At 32.9% G+C, this 16,562-nt stretch overlaps 1 protein-coding gene across 1 annotated transcript; it reads right to left on the reverse strand.

Annotated features, from left to right (window-relative positions):
- Nucleotides 1–9,851: 9,851 nt before the first annotated feature.
- Nucleotides 9,852–16,333, reverse strand: LOC128245111 (uncharacterized). Its single transcript, XM_052963349.1, has 6 exons — nt 16,247–16,333; nt 13,370–13,470; nt 12,765–12,877; nt 12,326–12,429; nt 11,539–11,710; nt 9,852–11,212 (listed from the first exon to the last, which is right to left on the reverse strand). Exons 1-6 carry the CDS (start codon nt 16,262–16,264, stop codon nt 11,013–11,015), a joined length of 708 nt encoding a protein of 235 aa, XP_052819309.1. The 5' UTR covers nt 16,265–16,333; the 3' UTR covers nt 9,852–11,012.
- Between the last annotated feature and the right edge of the window lie 229 nt (nt 16,334–16,562).

Genomic DNA, 16,562 nt, shown 5'->3' on the forward strand with positions numbered 1-16,562 from the left:
CATAGCATGTATAGTGTAATGAAAGCTGCAGAAATAAACATACGTGCCACAACACAACACCACCTGACCGATATTGCCTACTAAGAAGCCTTTAGCAACCATATTCTCAGTCTGATCTTGAAAGTTTGCACAAATACCAATGAATTGAATTTCTGTCCTGGTGTTAGGCTTCTAACTAAAAGGTAATAAAATGACACTGTCTTACTCTTGCTAGTTGTCCCAATCAATAAGTGAATACAATTCGTCGTGTTTTCTTTGCTGATTATAGATTTGCTCATACCGATAAATCGGTAATAGAAGGCCGAGTTCCACGTAATTGACAGTTGTGAACGACCGAGAGCTAGACTAATTCGTTGTGGTGAGATATTGGGATTGAAGGGAGGCAGGGCTTGTCCATCACCATAAACGCGGGGAATATCTTTGATACGACATGATATTATATTCGAAAAATGTCGGCACGAAAAGTAAGTAGAGCGTAGTCGTGATCAGTGTGTGAATTTCACTCCGAGGGTGATCATGATCAGTATGTGTTATGCATATTTGTGGGTGATCGAACATCAGTCAATGAATTCAATTGTTTAGTTAAGTTGTTTTGCAAATTTGGCCCCAATGTCTGGTACCACATGGTCAATGATGAAGTTTTAAATAAATCAAGAGAGTGGTTATTAATGAAATACATTGTAAGCAAAGTTGCAATTGAATATGATGTATTATTTCCAAGTGATTTATGATTATTTAAAACATCTTGTATTCGATATCAAGGAGCATTATGTCTTTTGTGTCTTGTATTTCGTTATTCCATGTTTTTTATTTGTTCTTCATGCCAGTAAAAACGATCAAAATGAGTTCTAGTTTAAGTATTGTTTCCACCGAAGCGCTGGTGAGAGGTTGTCTTTCGTATATATTTGCTTCTGATCGTCACGTTTGATCTAAGCATTCCATTAAGACTAATTTGAATTGTCAATGGCTATGTATGGTTGCAAAGTATTAATAGGTACATTTGAAAGATCAAAAAGGAGATAGTTTCAGTGTTTGTAATTTTCGTGTGAATTGGTCTTATCACTTCTCATCTGATGACCTTTATTATGTTGCAAACATCAACCAAAACAACATTTTCCGTTTCACATTCATTGTTTTCTACAGTCGAGTTTGCGTAATTAATCAATGGTCCAATGTGGCATCACTCTTAAAGACAGTTTGGATTCGCTGTACATCTGGGGAAATCAATAGCCATGACAGGTTTGACCCGATAAATAACAATACGCATGACAAAATTAAATTGAATTTCTTGTTTGTCGTTTAACTATTCTGTCTTGCATTTTTAGCGGGGATCATTACTTTAACTTAAAGTAGAGCTGTCCGAAGGCTGTGTGCTCGAATATTTTGCCGCTTATATCAGTCAATGCATCCAACTCCAATAAAGCCCTATTGTCTTACTCCAATGATCACAACGATGAAGCTTAAACTCAATCAAAAGAGTGCTATATGAAACATGTGCATTTAAATGGATTGCGTATAAAGCAAACGTTAACCATGATAGCTAAGATTGCTCCAGCAACCTTTAGTATGAGCAAGTGTTGAAGACTCAAGACATTAGTGAATATAGACCAAAGGTTTCAAGCACGTGCGTAAACATTGTATCAGCAAGATATCAAGTGACTGATATATAAACAATACAATTGATAAAAACAAGTTGTTATAAGTCTGTCAATGTATTTTTTCAAACAGAAAGATTCGCTGGAAATGTAAATTAAAATCTGTACAAGTCATCACATTCAGCAGGTGGGATTTATCGACAGGGATTCATTAGGAGGGGTGATCCAGAATTACGTGGACTTTTTCCATATTTTCTATAGTTTTCGTCCAAATCATTTAAATAATAATTAATATCCTATTCAAGCATTGACGATACATATTTTTTTAATTCAATGAGTATTGAAAAAGTATGCGTTTCAAAATAGCAATAACACACGGTCGGCGCAGCGCCTTTAATGTATGTTTACAAACTATGTATGTATCATTCACAGCATGCTTTCTTTCCACGTTTATCCATGAAATTCCACCAAATTATGTCACATATTACACTGACGTCATACTAAAACACTGTTCAAATTTCTGCCGTCATTTCCGTGTAAAATTCGTTATTTTCTGACTTGATTACAAACACAGTCTTGGATACAACATGGCGTCATCGGACTTTGTAAAAGCGCAAGCGATGATAAAGTTTTGCGTTGGATTCGGGAAAACACCGACACAGACTATGCCCATGATGTCGAGATTGGAATGAAACAATTTGTGTGCCGTTCATAAGTATGCAATTGACATCAACGTTTTAGAAAAGGGTGAGATACCATAGAAATCGATAAGGGAAGAGGATGGTAAAAGATAAGGGCATGACGTCAGTGCCGTCGGTGAAGAACGTCATCGAAGTGGATTTAAACAGACGATTATTATTAGTACTAGTAGATATAAAAATAGTTACCGCACTTAAAATTGAAATGAAATGATGACATAAACGCAAACGTTTTATTATGTTATTTCTAGATCGTCTGTTTAAGATTTTTTAAAGAGAACTCAAGGCACATGTGATCGCTAAAAAGCGCCGGGTGAAAACCTGTATTAGTGTTTTATTGCACATGGACAATTACCCTACAAAACACTACTGCATCTACCCGGCTTGAACATAATCTGATAGACTTGGAAACCGTCGCGCATCCACCGTACTTGCCATATCTTGCGCCAATTGATTTTGCGGTATTCCCAGAAATTAAGAGGCAACGTAGAGGACATCATTTTCATTTACTTCATTGGCTCACAATTACATTGTGTATTTACTTATAAGGTTTAGATATGTAGCGGGATCTTTTATGTTACTATTGTTTTGTTTTTGACTATGTCGTATTTTCGTTATTTACTATAGCTTGTAGTAAAATTGGGTTGGTTTCGCAAAACCAGGCTTACGGCATTGATGTAACACAAACCCTTAATGCGTATCCGTTTCCTTTTACATTTCTTAAAGAAGTACAGTCCGCCGTTTTGAATAATCCATATAGCTCTACAGTCGTTGTCTATTTCCAAGTCATGCAAATGCGGTATGTTGAGTGCTGCCTTTACACACTAGTGTTTATACTAAATCTATCTAAAGAAAACAGTCAAAGGAAAATAACAAAACAATCCAAAATTTGAATACACCTTTAAATCACGATTCCATCAAATGATATAATGCAAACGTTTCGTAAACGTGATGTAAATACACAACAACTCTTGAAAATGTAAGTAACAATGGATCAGTATAGAGAAGTGTAATGTGCACAGGGACCATTAAGACTATGAATTAACGACATATGTATCCTGCAATTTGAATCCAATTTCCGACAACAAAGTCTAGGGTATAACAAATCTCTGAAGTGTATATATTGCGAATGTTATCTCTCTCAGTTGAAACAAGGTTTTTATATAACATCAGGTTAGCCCCTCTAACCTTGCTCATACATTCCTTTTTTCCTTTTTTCTTGGTCAGAAATTTAAAGTGAAAAAGATGCAAAATGATTATTGAATTCATATCAAAACAATTATATGTGTCGATTCCATAACTGAAACGTATATGCATTTATTGTTTGCATACTTCGAGAATAATAAAGAAATTCGTGATCTAGTTAGAAAACAACAAAAATAGAGGCTGCTAGGTCTTCACTCAACGTACTTCCCCTGAAACAAATGAAAATAAAAACTGGCGTGATATAAGGTCCAAATCCATTATGAATAATGCGTCATTTTAAAAATTCATCTACAAATCCATTCCAGTAGACCAGTGATAGTTCTCCTTTTAGCTTAAATACCTGATATCAAAAGTGCACAAATGCGGTATGAAGTTGCAAATTATCTGTGTGAAGTGTTAATATATAAGAAATGTTTCCTGTGTATGTACTAAAAACGCTTTGACATTTATTTTTCCTACAAAAATCAGTTAATCACCAGACGATTAATAGATTATAAACTGATTTTTGTCTCCGAGAATGCGTCATGCTTTCTGCAAGACAAAACTCCAAAACGCTTCAGTGGTGTTATAGACGGGAGAGTGATATGAGGTTCTCAGACGTGCAGCTCCACTCTATGACTGCAATATTCAACAAGTCCATTAACGTTCATACGATGATTAAATTATTCTACCTAATACCGTGTATAAACTGCATGAGGTGTACGTGCCAATAGGATCAAATTGTGCTATTGATGATTTTGGAGGAATAGGCTACTTTTCTGATCGCAGTAGATGCCAGTTTGCCCTGTCATATATATGTTACCCAACAATCAAAAAACAGTTTTATCGTGTCCTTACCTGAGTTTTTTTTTTTATATTTATATATGAAAATGAACGTTTTTTTACAACTTTCTAATAAAGCAGTCATTATGAGTAAGGATTTGCAAAATAGAAATACTTATCATAACATTCAAAAGAATTCCTCCGGCAGGAGAAATAAATAGCATTCAAAGCATAAAACATGAGTCGCGAAATACAATACGTGAGTTTGTTCATTGACTTCAATGGGAATTGCAGTATTGTCAATGTAATTAAGTTGGATTTAGTGTTCAAATAGTTTCCATGCATCTAACGTATCTGCTTCTATTATTAAATCGTTTTTTTTGCCGTTTTAAAAATATTTAAGGACATATGTTAATGTAATTGAAACTATTGTTATGAATTTTCAGTAGCTAGTTTATTTCCCATCATTTTTTAGGCTTGATATATGACACTGCGTTTGGAAGAAGTTGGCATCGATCACCATCAGACCGTCAAAATGATAATCACCAAGCACACAAACGTGTCTAAGATATAGCCTATGTCGAAAAGCAATAGTTCATTGTTCACAGTTCTCGTCGTTACAGCTCATTGCTAGTGTATGAAAATGCTTCCAAATGGCAAAACTGTTAACAATAAAAAGGCTTCAACCTAATGCGCATATTGACCAAATAGGGACTTGATTATAACGTCGGATTAGTCTCACAATTTGATTTTTTTTTTCGGGCGAAAATACGTAGAGACATAACAAGGTCTTTAAGTAGACATTATCCGCCAATAAAGTGATTCCTCACACATATTGAACAATGCTTAAATGAGGAAAGCCTCTAAAAGACAATCTTTCTTTTTCAATACAACAACTTCAACCATAGAAATTGTGTATTGCATTCCGGAAAAGTTGCGTATATTTCACAATTATTCCCTATTAACTTAATTAATAGTATTACGGGAAAACGTTTAGGGTTAAAAAATATGAAATGGGAATGGAAATTGTAAATAGTGATAGAAATATTTAGGAAATTCATCTTCTGAGAATTTAATACATAACACCTATTTGCGTCAGTTCTCTCATAAATATCAGAGAGCATAAAGGAATAACAGACGGTAAACTGTTTTTGTTTCCAATAATGGGTATTACTTTCTGCGAGGCAAACATTTAACATGCATTTATTTTGTCAAAGGTGGGAAAGTAATGTGAACCACTCATACATTTATTTTTATCCTATGATTGAATGATACGAAATAAACCATTACCGTTTATACGATGATTAAATTGTTTTAAATTGGTGAAGTGCTTCGAGAAGGATGGATTTGTGGTATCGTTAACCTCGGAGGAATAGGGATGTTGTCTGGTCATTGTAGGTGTTATTTTCTCCTGTACTTATATTTAATCACAAAATCAAGAAACGGTTTTTACGAGACAACCTTTGTGTGTCTGCTATTTTGATATAATTATAATAATAAAAGGTTTCAATATTTGAATAAAAACCGGTGATTGTAATGTCATTAGCTATATATAAAATAGATTAAATATATTCGGAACGAGAGGTTCTTCGGAGGGAAAGCACATATTGAACATAAAAGCATCAAATTGGCATTTGATTGTTCATTGATTGAAATGGTTGGTAAGAACAACATTGTCAAAGATCAAGCCCTAAAGAGTTTAGAGCTTTAAATTTAGTATTCCCTTCAAAGTAAAGGTTTTTAGGTAGCTGCTTGTTTTAATATTTTCAATGCAATTGTGAACATATCTGGACCCCTTATGTCACCTTTTTCTTGTATTGTATCCGTCTAATACAACAGTGAAACAGGAACAAGACCAAAATTAATTTTAAATGCACTAGGATGGAGTCAAAGGCATCAGGTTACAAGAGTCACAACACCTTTAGACTTTCATAAACCGGTGTTTTTCAATTTTGTGGTTGTGTTATGTGTGACACGTTGCTACAAGGAGTGGATGAAGTTGGTTTCGATCACAAACAGACCATCAGAATGAGAAAACATGCAGAGAGAAGCTGTGATTGAAAAGAAAAAATGGTCGTCAATAACAATTGATGTTGAGATAATCTTCGTTTCAATTTTTAAAGTGTTTATTAATAGCTATATATCGTGATCATGATCAGAACGCGTATTCGGAAGACTTTTGTTACTTTTCCGTGTAGTAAAAATTATGGGTTTATCCTCTCAGTCCATTGGATACGTTCTATCTTTATTAGTATTGAAGCTGAATGATTTGTTGTTTAAAACAACGTGCATTTACTAAATCGATTTATTAATAATTGTTTACATTTTGCCACTTAATCGAATATAAATTGCTTACGTTCAACCAATTTTTTTTTGTATAAGACGTTATTTTATCTTACATTTATGGTTATTACACAAGTTGAACTTCCTTCAAATATAGAGTGCTTGGGATTGTTGAAACACTAGAACTCAGTGTAATTTCGCTTACAAATCAGACAATTGACTATGATATATAATTTAAGAAATTTATTTAGTGGTTTCTTACCAGAAAGTTTTATCGAAATATTTTAACATAAAAATATATTTCGTATATTATTTGACAAGGTTACAGCCTAATTTCGTCTTCAAATAATCTGATATATATTTTTACTTAACAGTGTCATTTTAAACAGTTTCAGTGTCCAGACAATACAATCAATCAACATTCAAATATCAGTATACATCCAACTTAGTCATAGTTTGAATTTTCTTTTATTTACAAATTACGGATAATTAAGTATAAAATATGATTGAAAGCAAATAACTTATTAATTCTTTTTAGTCAAGACAGTTTTGTCACTTTAATGATAACGATGCAGAATGAAATGTTGACTTAATTACACCTTCGGTCCAGCTTTCTATGATGGCCTGCATCTGAAGCCTTCTCAAAATTTATTCTTAGACAAATATGTTGCAAAACAACCGTGAGATGTAAGTTAATGCGCTATATACTTTAAAAAAGTTGCATTTTCCTTATGTGCTTGAAGTTGCTCGTTGTTTACAATACATAGACTTATTCTTTTATATTGCTTTTAATACAATGGAGGTAAATAAATGTAAACATATATGTCTGTGTAGCTGTATGTCTGTTCACCTGGTTGGCTGCCTGTTTGCCTTCCTGTCCGTCTATCGATAGTGTGTCCCTTTGTATGTCCATCCATCCGTTCGCTTGTCTGTCTGTGTAATCATTTAGCTTGAATCAATATATAGTAAGATATAGGCACAGTAACAAATCTGTAGCCGGGGTAAGTTCGATGCCACCATGATTAAATACTAGGCGTTGCGTAAAATGAAATGTGAAATGTCACATTCACAATATACTTCCATACAATAATTCATCAAAGTCGAACCGCGTCTGTCCTGAAAATAAGCCTTTTAAGATTTTAACACAATTGCGTGATGCCTTTTTGTCGCTTTACCATTGAAAAAAACACCTCAAAAAACCTCCGTGGACAAATTAGAGGTGGATCAAGGAGTCGTATTTGGTATTCAAGAGGATCACCACAATGCAATGGGAAACCGATATCGTCAATCAATCTTTAAAAGACGACTCACCCAAAGCCATGTTTTGCATTAAGATAGATACGCTGCCAGAGTTCTTTTTTAAAACAACAAAATCACTTTGTCGTTTCTAGAGTCTGACAATATTTAAACATCGCCAATTTAAAACGAATTATGTCAAAACATTCGTGTCCATATAAAACTATGTTTATCGAGGAACCGTCACGCAAAGGGTAAAACAATGGGAAAATATGCCCTGTAGGCAGTATTGTCACGGTAACAATTCTCTGTCTCTCTAGGATCATAAATCTGTGTAAAAATATTTTCTGTGAAGTTTCAACAAAATCTCTTAACGGTTTTGGATACTTGTGACGTCATTCCCGACAGACAGACACACAGATAGACAGAGACACAGATAGACGGAAAACACAAAATCAAAGAACCTTTTTACCAATAAAGAAGAAGACATCAAAACAGCGATGAAATATTTATGCATGCAATCGGAGTGATCATAATGTTGGGCACATACATAATTTCATAGGTACAAATCGCCGGATCAAATCATATTTACAGTCACGAAATGGAATTTCCTTATTAAATTAAATGTAGATTATGATAAAAGCTAAACAACGTTGACGTTAATTAATCAGTTATGCAGAATCATGCCACACCAGGATTTGGCATTTAAACGATAAATTACAGTAGCCGTTTGATGTCGCCGTCGTAAATTGTGGTCGTAGATATTTGCGAAAAAATAGTAATTTTTAAACATCAATCAGATCCGTTTTATACCTTTTTTTAATAAAAGCGTTGCATCAAATATCTCGAATTTGAAGGAAAACTAGAGCTAATCTCCAATGACAATATCTTTAAGACATTTTTATAGATATTTCGTTAAATTTGTACTAGGGAAATACACATTTAAGATAATATTTCAGAAAATTGTATCACAATTGTAGGGTTGAAACGAATACCCGGTTTGCATTTTGTCAATATTTAGTCTATTACCAGAAGAAAAGGGTAATATATTCAGGAAATTGTTTAATATACTTTTCATAATTCAAATTAATATGCTATGAAATTGTTTCAACGTATTTTACTGAAAATAATCAAGTTTATATATAACACATTTCGAACACAAAAAGCATATCACAATTTCACAAAAGTGTTGAACCACACGTTTTTACAATGATGTAAGAGATACACATTAGTTTCAGCGTGGGCAGATCTATCGAATTCTCTTTCCCCGATCGTATCTATTAAGGTTCTAAAACATGTTAAGCTGAATGGAATGGAGCTACATACTACAGGAAGCATAGCACGTCCACATTGTAATTTCCTCTGATCAGTGGGTCATGTTATATCGTTCGGAATAAAACAGTCTGAATCAACATTTTTAAATTTGTTTAGTTTGTACCTTAGGTTTTAGTTAGTAAGTGGGCTTTGCTTGTTCCAAGAAATTGTGTCAGCTGAGGTTGAGAGTAAATGGAATCGCAGCTAGTGAGAGTCAAAGATCTCATTTTTAATGCATTATTTGTGTTATTTGCACTAAGAATAATTACTCAAATAAAACATCATAAAAGGTTGCAAATTTGCTTTAAACCACGAGTAATGGAGTTTTATGGCTGTAGTTGCAGGAACGTAACTCACATTGTCCACTTGAACGTGTAGGCTGACATTATAAAGTAATTTTCGGTGCATTTTAATACAATCTAATTCCCACAAAAGCAGGAAGATTGTGCTAATGAATTGTTTCATCATGAACAAAGTCTCGAAATTTAATTTCCTTTTACAAATCAAGATTGCATCTAGATGGCTTATTTGTCATTCGAAATCAACGAACGAATAATAGCGGAGACCAGTATCAACACTCTATCGTAAAATGACAAATCACAACATGCCACGGATTTGCATTTAGATGAAAAAATATTAATGAGGGTTTAAATGAGATATAAGCATCTCAAATTGTTTTGTCGCGAATGTCGTTATTCGGGTATACACACAACACAAAGTGCAATGTAATGTCGAATTTATTTTATTTTTGTATTTGATGACAGTGATGATGTTAGTTGTTCGATTCAGCAATGGCTTCACTCGTGTCAGTCACACTTCTCAAAATTTCAACAAAATTGCAAAGGGTTATGCATTTGCAAAAATGAATAAACATGTGTATTGATTCTTAGGATGTTTCAATCTTTAACATTCAGCACAAAATATATATGCTTTCAACATGAAACTTCGTTTTATATAACTTCAATTTCAATCTCTAATTGCATTTCAATATATTACCTGATATAATCCCGTCAGCTGACCAAGCCGTATATCTTACTTTAAAAAATATACTAACTTGTATGTGTATAATTTGGCCTTTCCGGAATAATCAGTTTAGTCATCATATCAAATATATTATTTACGAAAATAAACAAAAAGTTTAATCAACTTCAAAAGTAGCATGTACCTTATAAATGCTACACCATTAGCAACGCCTTTAAAAGTTTAGACCCAGGAAACTATGACGTTATATTTCCTGGTTATTCATAATAACCAAAAGACAACGGAACAATCAAAACGTAGTCAACACGTACAACTACACATACAAGTAGCGCTTGACAGATTCTCCTTTTTACAGATTGACGACAGAAATAGTTCCATCAAATACATTAGCCATAACATAATTATGAATAGTAAATATATTTCAATAAATCGCAATCGAATGTACATGACGTAACGATATAAAAGACATTTCGAGTACATTGAAAGTAACCAAAATAGAATGACATGATAAATGATATGATAATTGATAATAAAAAGATATGCACAAGATAATCACAACCATAAGTGTTATTTTTTGGTTTGAGGAAACTTTAATATGAAAACGAACAACTGATTGACAGAACATGTTCAGGGTGTTGTTTTTGTATACAACTTAATCCATCCTTATCTTTCTAGACGAGTTCTAGAAACATTTTATTATTTATGTCTGATGAAAAAGCAGCATCATCTACAAGGATCAATGCATCAATTAATGCGTAATCTGTCTCAGATAAATGTGATGTTGTTTGTCTCTCGTTAAGGATCTGTTGGACCTGTATTGTTAAGTATCGGCTATTAGGCTTGACGCTGTAGATTCCAGTTAAATAATTAAATTCATTGGTCAACATATGTAACTGACCCTTTAGTCATATTGTTAACAGACCATATTGAGATAAATCTACTGGCATGTGAACATTAACCGCCTTAACATTTCCTCCAAAGATTTCATAATAACTTTTCTTCCACACACGTTTTCATTCAAACAGACATTTAAGTAAGATATTCCGGAGCACTTGTTTGTTCTGTTGCTGATAATTTTCATATATGTTTGAAACGAACACTGTGAAAGTTGTTCAATGCAGCAAGAATCGCCTTGTCCTGAAATGAATGATATAGTAAAAATATCGATAACTATGTATTATACATGTATAACATTTTCTAGTATGTAAACTGAAAAGCTTTCTTATTTGTCCAAGTATGATAGTCAACATACTAAAATATGAACTGCCGAAACAGAGAAATTTAGCAAATCAAATAATACGATTCAAAAACAGTTTTAGCAAACCAATGCTTAGCATTAAAGCGGCTACTTAATTAAGACTTTTAGCAAATCACTAAATAACATTCAATAACTAAATTCAGAACTTTAGCAAACCACTGAAAAAAATCGCAGTCCTAAAAGCTACACTATTTAGATGGCTTACGTTTAGAAATCAAATGTCTAGCATGGGATACATCTACAACAGGAGTCATGTTTCCATGGCAACGATATTCGTCTCGAAGCTTGATATGTAATTTCTGGAAAGCTGTAACACCCATAACGAATTCCCTCCTACCAACTTTTCTGAGACTGCCAATTACACACCGACCAAATGTCTGAAACGATATATCAAGTTTCAATGTCGCCAACATTGTCCAAGACATTTAAAGATATTTGTCTCTACAGCAGATTAACAAAGAAGCTTAATGTCGAACTCATAGACTTCACTTATGACAAATGATCTAACATTACACATCATAAAAGTTAAAAAAAAAACAGCCCTAGAGGTCGGTATTTCACATACAGACATTAATTTGAAGCGCATTCCTAAGGAATAATGACGATGATATACTTGTTAATTAGTATCACAACAAAACATGTCGTTCAATGAGCCTGGCTTTGTTTGAACTTACAGGTTCAATATTCCTTGGTTTAAGAGTGAGATAAAGACTTCATTGAACGGATGACCTCATAATTGACTTCTTTTTTACTGACTGGCCACAGGCGACCACCTGTTACATTTCGGTCCCATCATATTATCAATCTCTCCTTGCGTATTTATGAGGATTTGTTTATTGTGCCATTTAACCAAATCATAGTTAAATATGGATGCTCGGGACATTCATGTGGTTTCCATAGAAACATTGTGTTGGCCATGGTATTGCAATGGCAATTAAGTAATATAATACATCATTATAACTGAAATAATTAAGATGTATACACATCTCTACCTCAACATCATGACATATAGCTGTGTCATTTGCAGTAGCTTGGCGTAGAAGCCTCGCCGAGCACTGAATGGATGAAGAAAGGTCACATCTGTTTCGATCTGTAGCTGGAAAAGGCAACAAGTATCATTCCAGAGTATGTACGTAATCAGGATTTTTATTAGATATTTCACTTTGGAATTTATTGTCAATGTTGGATCTACTCTTCATGCAGAATAATAAACAAAACGACCCGTTTTGTAACACTCAATGAAGAGCATCGGAATAAGTTTTTACGATGTTCTGACAATTACTTGCCTCTTAAAGAATAATTAACCCACAGAATTCGGTTAACATCATATGTTATGACAGAAATCAGATATCGAAGTACGAATAATAAGTAAGTAAATAAGGATAAAAAAGTGTTTTTATTCTGTAACATGAAATATCAGAAATACTAAACCTTGATTGGACATCTCCTTTATCGTATAGTTGTGGATAAATTTGGGCAGCTCATATGGAGAATGGAGCTGAGAATATAGCGATTGATGTGGTTTTGGTGAAGTCGGCGCGGGACTGTAATGTCAAGGACATCAGCATTAAATGTATAAATAAAGTTTTTAAATCATATTTAGTTCAAATAAAGGCACATTTTGGCCCATCTTATCAATGATCGAATCGTAAGATTTATTAATCCATTAGTTTTGGTTGTACTTGGTTATGTTTGTATATATTTACCAGGCTTTCATATATATAAGTTGAAAAATAGTATTTTTTTTCTAAAACTTGTTTGTATTTTAATTGATCGTACGATATGTTGTCGTTCGCACAAGAATTTGATAACAAACGGTGTTTGACATCATGTTAACGTATTGGAAATATTGGACAAAAAATGACCACATCCAGACATAACGAACTTTAGTCAATCAAATAATAAATAATCGAAACGAAATATACTATCTCTGTTTGCTTTTAATTGTTGTTGTATTGTTTCAAAAATCGCATTAGAAAAAAATTGTACTAGGCTTTGGCGAGCATTTCATATATATAATAAAATTATTATACTACCGAGAGTAGTTATCATCCTTGTGAGGGCTTTGGTTGGCTGGTCTTAGTCCAATCAGAGCACTGACGCCCAGCCAATGAATGACGAGCGCATACCAGGCTACCTAATACAAGATTATATGATTGTTTTGGTTTATTTTATTTTCATAAGTTTGCAAATATGTTCAGTAGATGATCACTAGTATGAGGTACAAGAAATGATGGGTACATTGGATAATCAAGATCTAATTAAACTGTTGTCGGAGAGATTTACCGCTGTTAGTTTTAATCTCTACATTAATAGGTCGAACTTTTTTACCAATAACTCATCAAAGTAATCAACATGTAAACAAAACCTCTTGACCCGATAAAATTCGCCATTTATTGGTTAAAAGGCTACTCATACAAAATATAAACCACAGTGTAAAGTTGAGATATTGAATATCTTATTGGCAAATGGTTAATTCCTGAGTTATTGGAAAATAATAAATACTATTCCAATTCATATAATTTTATTTAGAGACAAATCTAAATTCAAACTAATGTCCTTAATTAATTGTTCAAAGCTATGGAAATAAGTGTATTAACCTATATGACCATATAGTTAAAAACTAACCTATATTTAGAAATCAATTTGGATTCTTCTTATAGATTTTTGTTTGTTATCCAATTAACACAATCCGGAATTACAGAAACGCGGTTAGAAAATAACTTAATCATCAAAGTTAAACGTTAGAGTAATCGATACACTCAAGAACGATTATTCATGTTACATGCTACGAGTGCTTTTTCACCCACAAAACCCTTCTTCGTTACTGTTTGGGAAACCGTCACTCTCTGATGATGAAAACATATCTTAATCCTTGGAACATTGTTTTCGTATGTCGGATAGATTCGCCCCGGTACTTATTTTCTTCTGCCTCTCATTGAATGGCAGATATTCTAGCCCACTGGAATCACGATGGAGTGAAATACATTCCCTTCTAGAATAGATTAATGCATTTATACTCATAAATATCAATTATAATTTAGAAAATATACTTTTGATAACATATGTTTCAATGAAATCTAGAATTATATTTATGAAATGCAAATTTTCCTCGTCACTTCGCTTTAAGATCAAAATTTATTTCTCGCGTGATCACATACAATTAAAGTTTCACTAGTTGCGCGAAGATTGCTTTCTGTGATCACTCAGTAAAATATGTTTAAATCTTACACCGAATTAAGAACATTTATTATACTTTTTCATTGTTTACTTCTTTTACATATTTATTCTTTTAATTAAGTTCTGAATTTGCAGATATTTTAACAACTGACAGATTCAGTATTTACATGCAGAATAATTACCATTTTCGGGAAAAACTAGTATCCATTCTCAAAGGAAACAAATGTCACGATTTTTCGCATCTTAACACATTCAATCAGTACATAAGAAAGTTTTATTGTTTAATAAGTGATCTAAAATATATCAAAATATGAAAAAATATAACCTGAGATTTCTTCATTTAGTGGTTCGCCTTATTCCGATCTGGACACAGATGTTGAACCAAGGCCTATTAAGAAGGCTTTGAGAAGGGTTGATTACAAGTTGCCTTTCTTCTACAGAGTATTTCTTTCTTTATCACTAATTGGCAAGCATGCGTTTGGTTTGTTCTCATTCAATTGATTTCGAAGGGGTTTTGGTTTTGCTTTTAGTGCATTTCTTGTCAGGGTGAAGAAATTAGTTTGAGCTACTTACATTATTTTCACACGATATTTGTGTATGTTTTTTAACTTTCTGTCAATGCTACTTGTTATGTGTCCAATGGATGAAGGCTGACATGTATCACCTTCATTTTTGTCGATTGCTAGTTTGCTAGTAATGGGTAAAGGTATTCATGGGATATTTATGGGGTTCTCCTGTCTCATTTTAGAAGAAATTTCATCAATGTGTCAACACCAATGTTTTCTCATTGTGGTCCTGTTTTAAGCATCATGAATGAAAAAAATATATTAAAATGTTTTTCTGTTTAAAGAATGTTTTAAAGATCTTACGAAAAACATACTTGCAGACGCTTGGATGAACGAAAAAAGTGCTGCATAGTATAAGTTGTTTACAGTAATTCAGAAAACTGTAACGATGGTGCAATGCCGACAAGTTTTGCTAGAGTTTATTTTTTAATTAACGGTAAATCATTTAAATTAATGTCTATGTGCAAAGAGAGAAACAAAACGATTTAAAATGGGATGAGGAAAAGCTTGCTATGAAATTTGATTAATGAGATTTTGCATTTATGTTAACATAAATACAAGGCAAATGCATTCTTTTCGAACACCTATAAAGGATATATATTTCATTTTCTTATTGAAATTGGATTAATGACATTTTGCATTTATGTTAACATAAATACAAGGCATGCATATGTCGATTGAGAAAGCAACGTTACTGAACAGTTCAACCACATGGTATTGAACTGATTATTTTAATTTTTTTTTAAAGATTTTATTCATTCATTTGACTCTGTTTAATAAAGACCGTGTCGTAAGGTTACGTGACACGATAGTTTTAATAATTATATATTGATTTAATCGTTTGGTTGATCTTTTAACCTTGACTGAAAGTTTATTTTTGGAAAGTAGCGATATCTCAAACAATTAAATATATGTATTATGCGTCATATAAATTGAAGGTTTCCGAATCGTACTCGTACAAATGGTTACCATTATGAATAAGAACTGTTTCAAAACTTTAATGATCGTGCCTTTTAATATACTGTTTATTTTAATATCACAAAGGGTAGTGCATGTTTATTTACTAATTAAATTTCATAAATATATACATAAATTTAATGAAATATAACCTACTGAAAATTCAATAACAACGTAAAGAAACACAAAACCAAACCATTATTGACTTACAAGTAGTGTGTTATCCATTTTCTAAATACCTTCTCATTGATAAAGCCGATGAAATATAAAACGGTAACATATCCTATTCCATCTGAGTGGTATCAACAAATAATCTGAGGCAAGAATTGAAATCACTGAATGGTGGACACATCGGGATATTGGATTTTTCTCCCAGGGAGGCTGGCATTGGCGATGTTATTTAACTGTGCATTTATCAACTGTTTTTTACTGTTTTTCGGTATTGACTCGATTAATTAAATAGAATGAAAAGTGTTTGTACATTCTATGGCCCTAATTGTTCTATAAAGCTTAAGCATTACGGGTT

Source organism: Mya arenaria, chromosome 8 (genome assembly GCF_026914265.1).
Source record: "Mya arenaria isolate MELC-2E11 chromosome 8, ASM2691426v1".
Classification (NCBI taxonomy): domain Eukaryota; kingdom Metazoa; phylum Mollusca; class Bivalvia; order Myida; family Myidae; genus Mya; species Mya arenaria.

Bases quoted from the DNA above. Each gene is read 5' to 3' on its own strand.
- LOC128245111 (XM_052963349.1), bottom strand. The intron at 12,878-13,369 runs GTAGTATAATAA...TTGACATTACAG, and splicing joins AAGGATGATAACTACTCTCG to TCCCGCGCCGACTTCACCAA. The intron at 12,430-12,764 runs GTTTAGTATTTC...TGCCTTTTCCAG, and splicing joins AAAGGAGATGTCCAATCAAG to CTACAGATCGAAACAGATGT.